Here is a 5,512-nt window from a genome sequence, read left to right as displayed (position 1 = left end):
TCTATATAAACTTGCCCGAACACCACCCACCTCTCTCTCTCTCTCTCTCTCTCTCTCTCTCTCTCTCTCACTCTCTCTCTCTGCCTTGGCCTCTGTCTCTAAAAGACACTCACACACACACATGCACACACACACTTTTCTTGAACAGCTTGGCAATTTCAGGCTTTCTTCAAGGATATTCAAATATTTGATTCCCCCAAGGGTTCTCTCCTTGCTTGCAATGTTGATGTAAGTGCACTGCCGTACATATATATGTATGATAAATGAAATGTGTGCCATGATCACTTTGCCACTTGCAAAACGTATTATTTTGTGTGCAGGCATATCTTTGTTGGATTACAACAACAACAAGAACAAAAAAGGCAAAAGAAAGACTCCTAATTTCCAGCCCAACAGGGACGGCTGTTTTGGCTAAACGCTAGCACATACATGCATCTAACACATATATTCACTAGCACAACAAAAAGGTAATTTACATATTGTAAGGAGTACCACAGACACACTACTGATGCTGGTGATACACAAACACACATGTAGACACATGCAGTACTGAAAAAAAAAGTATGAGAGCTCGGGGTGGTCTCCATAATCTATCACTGTTTCATGCTGGTCACCAGGAAAACCCATTACCCTGGCATGGGCTGTGATGGCCTACACCTTGCATTGGAACAAACAGACAGATTCTGGAAGCTGTTGGGGACTTTCCAGCCTGCTACCCAATTGTCTACCTGGCTGGGCTGGCTAAGGCAATTTCGCATGTGGTGTTGGAGAACTATAGGACTATTATCTTGGTTGTCTTGAGCCCCTGCCCTCACTTGCACTCTCTCCATGCTCTCCAAGATGCCCTGACATACTCCGCACAGTCTGCAAGGACCTGTCATTCATGTGGTCACAATTTTGAGAAAAAACAAACACTGGTGACTTGGGAAGTTCCATAACTTTAATATTGCACAAATAGTGGCCGTAAAGACTCAATCTATGAAATATTAAAGTATCACAGCAATATTACATGATTTAGCAGTCCCTGTAGTCTTGAAAGAGGTGGGACTGTGAAAGTTTCAGGCATTCTTGGATGAAGCTGATTACCTTGACCCATTTCAGTCTGGCTTCAGGCCCAGGTTGCAGATGGAATAAGACTAGGTTGCCTGCTGGATGACCTTCTTCAGATGAGGGATGGAGAAGTGCAAGCCTATTGCTGTTTACGGATCTCTCATTGGCTTTTGATACCATCGATCGCAGTATCCCTTTTCACTGCCTTTGTGAGATCAGGACACCATTTTATAATGGTTTAGCTCTTACACACAGGGCCAGAACTAAAGATAACATTGGGTGAGTGAGCCTCAGACATTGGAACTGAGGAGACTCACTGCACACTATTTTGTCCTCAATGCGGTCGGAGATCAATATGATGCAGCTGGAGGTGGTCATCAGGATGTCTAGGGCAGTATGCTGATGACACCCAGTTCTGTTTCTCTGCAACATCAAAGTCAGGAGAGGCTGTGCATATTCTGAACTCGTCCCTGGATGTAATCATGGGCTGGATGAGGGCTAATACACAGAAACTAAATCATGACTACACAGAGACTGTATGTGGGTGGTAACCAATCCAGGAAAGAGGTTGTTTGCCTGTTCTGAAAGAGGCAACACTCCCTCTGTTTGAACTAGGGATGTACAAATCCCTTACCTTGTTCCATTATGGGGATTCCGTGGTGGGTGGGAGGCACTCCGTCCCTCCCCCTGGAATCCTCCCCAGCCAGCTCCGCTCTGCAGCAAATCCGTGGAGCTACCAGCTGGGGCTGGCCGCAGCTGGACTTCTGGCCGCTGCTGGGCTTCTGTGGCCGAAAATGGCGGCTGCTATGCCAGCTGCCATTTGCGCCTCTGCCAAGCTGTGATATATAGGTCCATCCCGGGGGGGATTTCGGGGGGTGGCAGGGGGGAGGCCGTTCTGCCATGGACTCGGGGGGGCTGGATTCCAAAGAATCCAGCCTCACTGGAGTCGGTGGCGGATTTCTCCAACATCCCTAGTTTGAACAGGATATATCTTTGGATATATCTTTGCTCTGGATATATTCTTGTCACTGGAGGCCCAGAAACCCTCAGGGGCTTGGATCACCGATTCCCAGTTTCAGCTGGTGTTGTAATGACAACTTTTGCTAGAGATGGATAACCTAGCCACAGTGGTATATGAACACATAATCTCACAGTTGGATTTATGTAATACACTCTATGTGGGGCTGGCCTTCACCTAGTTCAGAAGTGGCAGCTAGTGCAGAATGGAGCAAGTAGGAGTCTCAGTAAGGAATCCAGCCATGTACACATTTGTGTTGAAAGAAATGCATAGGCTGTTTATCAGCTATTGAGCCATGTTCCAGTTTCTGTTGTGGACATACAAAGCTCTAAATCAACTAGGAGCAAGGTACGACGACATAGCAGACCGTGTTCCACTCTGTATACCCAGCCTATGCAAGCTTTCCCTGTTTTGATATTTCTTATCATACCACTTCTCCAGTTCATGGTTTCTTTATATATATATATATATATATATATATATATATATATATATGTGTGTGTGTGTGTGTGTGTGTGTTAATGCTTTATTTTGACAGTCTTTGGATACTTTTGTATGTCATCTGCTTAGAGATTTTATTACCTCAAACACTCTGCATTATTAATCTTCCCCATTTAGAATACCATGTTTCTTTCTTTACACCCACAAGTGAAACCACAACTCTCAAAACATCTTTTTCTCAGTCCTAACCACTCTCCACTGATATTTCTGATTAGGTGCTGCCCATTTCTCTGTGTAATGACAACTGCCGTCCTGGTTACATCAGGAAAAAGAAGGAAGGGGAGCCATTTTGCTGTTATGATTGTGCCCCATGTCCTCAAGGGAAGATTTCTTATCAGAAGGGTAAATGTCATAGATCTGCATACATATCAAGCATGCTACATATCATACAATATCAAGCAAAACTGATATAATGAAAGTTGGCATGGTCTTTGGTTTGGAAGGAGTAGGAATGGGTTACTGACCCTTGAACATCTGTGTCTCTGAATGTTTTATACACTTATTGATGAAAAGATGACAGGCAGGCAGGCAGGCAGACATGTTCTATGTTGGTGTGGAACTTGAAAGGAGCAGATCACTGGGGCCAGAATGACTAAAAGTCTTCCTAAATAGTCATTGGTACATTCCCTGGTGCACCCTTTGTAATGGAATTTAAAGAAAAAATTCCCAGGAGGGCTTAGAGATGGTTTGGGAAGGCGACTAATTCTTATTCACCCACTCCAACCAGGGTGATGGACAAGCTAGGTGTAAATGGGAAACAATACAGGACATTTTGTGAGACATAAGATGGAGAATGAGAATGAGAGTGAACATAGCTGTAAACTCTGGAAGCATTTGGATTATATCTCCCTCCCTGGAGATCTGATGTGGGATAAGCAGGGCTGCTATGTAGGGATGGCACGGGTGCACAATTCACTCTGGAAATCCAGTGGACCTGCTCCTGCCTGCACCCCCGAGCCATGCTTGCTGAACCCCTGCCCCCACTAGTCCCCTGCCCCCACTCAGCAATTGGCCCACACTCACCCCGGCAGCCTTGTCAAGCTTTGCATTCAACATTTTCTGAGAAATAAAATGGCAATCACAAAAATATGCTCCTAAGGAAGAAGGATGTGATTAGTCACTGGCAGTGGCAACAGGGGCAGGTGGAAAGACAGCCTCCAGGGGTGGGGAGTTTTTGCTTGCCTACACCATGCAGGGCCATGGCATGGGTGGAGGCTGACTGTGCCTCTGGAAATTCTCAGAGGGGAAATAGGGAGAAAGAGAGAGAATTTCAGGTGAGCTCATGGTGATTAGGTGAGATTTAGACATCTTGGTTCACAGTTCATGCATTGCCATAATACTATACCAAACCAGAAAGCTCTGTCTCACATCCAAAACATTTTTCATTATATTTATTTTTGTTCCTTTGTTCTGTTTTGTTTTCCAGGCATGGATAAATGCAGATGTATGTCGGCAGTGTTGTCAGATAGGGATAGGATCTTTGAACCATGCTACACTTTTGCTTTGAGGCCTCAACGATATTCCTAGATTGCATCAGCTGTCTTTCTCTCATATACAAAAAAACCCCACTACTTTTTCTTTCCAGATATGGATTCCTGCACTGAATGTTCAGGAGATCACTATTCAAACATAGAGCAGAATCAATGCATTCCCAAGGTTATAAGCTATCTTTCCTATGAGGAACCTTTGGGGATTTTGTTGTCTTTATCTGCTGTTGGATTTGCTGTGATCACAGCTTTTGTACTTGGAAACTTTGTGAAGCACCAGGACACTCCCATAGTCAAAGCCAACAACCGGAGCCTCACTTACATCCTCCTCATCTCCCTCCTCCTTTGCTTCCTCTGCTCCTTGCTGTTCATTGGAGAGCCAAATACGATGACCTGCCTTCTCCGGCAAACAGCTTTTGGCATCGTCTTCTCAGTTGCTCTTTCTGCTCTTTTGGCAAAAACCATCACTGTGGTTCTGGCATTCATGGCTACCAAACCAGGATCCAGCATGAGGAAATGGGTAGGGAACAGGGTGGCCAGTTTGATACTCATGTCCTGCTCCTCTATACAAACAGTGCTTTGTGTGAGTTGGCTAAGCACTTCTCCTCCATTCCCAGATATGGACATGCATTCACTGAATGGGGAAATTGTAGCAGAATGCAATGAAGGCTCAGTCACCATGTTCTACACTGTCATGGGCTACATGGGCTTTCTGGCCATTGTCAGCTTCATAGTAGCTTTCTTAGCCAGGAAGTTGCCAGACAGTTTCAATGAGGCCAAGTTCATCACTTTCAGCATGTTGGTCTTTTGCAGTATTTGGCTCTCCTTTGTTCCAGCCTATCTGAGTACCAAAGGGAAATATCTGGTGGCCGTCGAGATCTTCTCTATCCTAACTTCCAGTGCCGGCTTACTGGCTTGCATCTTTTTCCCCAAATGCTACATTATACTACTGAGACCTGACCTAAACATCAAAGAGCAAATAAGAAGAGCAAAATGAAGGAGAAAAACAGTGGAAGAATGTGAGAATCAATCTTCTTTTTCCAAAATGTATGAGGCATTAGTCTGCGTTGCATATGAAGGAAAAATATTGCCCCTACTTTTCAGCGAAACATGGCCTATTGTATTGATAAACATGGAATCAGATTCCATTCTTATTAATCATTAAGTTTTACTGAGAATACTCTGGGTTGCTCCCTAATAATTGTCCGCTGAAGGACCTGGCTGGTGGCTACGCGCCTGCTAGACATTTATCCTACAGGCTATAGGGGGAGTGAGACATACTTCCTCTGGCTAAGTCCTTATTCCATATGTTTTTAATGTTGCTTTGACAGAAGCCTCATGCTTTCTCATGATAGCATTTAAAAAAACCCAAACTCCCTCTCTTACCAAATATCTAGAAGTAATTCCTCAGATGATGGAAAGAAGAAAAAATAACCTGGTGAATATTGTTCATTTC

At 44.3% G+C, this 5,512-nt stretch overlaps 1 protein-coding gene across 1 annotated transcript; it reads left to right on the top strand.

Annotated features, from left to right (window-relative positions):
- The first annotated feature begins 2,793 nt into the window (after nucleotides 1-2,793).
- On the top strand, nucleotides 2,794-5,053 carry LOC146341773 (vomeronasal type-2 receptor 26-like). Its single transcript, XM_084807666.1, has 2 exons — nucleotides 2,794-2,911; nucleotides 4,155-5,053. The coding sequence occupies exon 2, from the start codon at nucleotides 4,157-4,159 to the stop codon at nucleotides 5,051-5,053; it is 897 nt and encodes a 298-aa protein (XP_084663792.1). The 5' UTR covers nucleotides 2,794-2,911; nucleotides 4,155-4,156.
- The last annotated feature ends 459 nt before the right edge of the window (nucleotides 5,054-5,512 follow it).

This window comes from Heloderma suspectum, chromosome 6 (genome assembly GCF_057233095.1).
Source record: "Heloderma suspectum isolate Gila_16-S chromosome 6, 16-S_ref, whole genome shotgun sequence".
Lineage (NCBI taxonomy): Eukaryota > Metazoa > Chordata > Lepidosauria > Squamata > Helodermatidae > Heloderma > Heloderma suspectum.
This window is presented reverse-complemented; position numbering and strand designations above follow the sequence as displayed.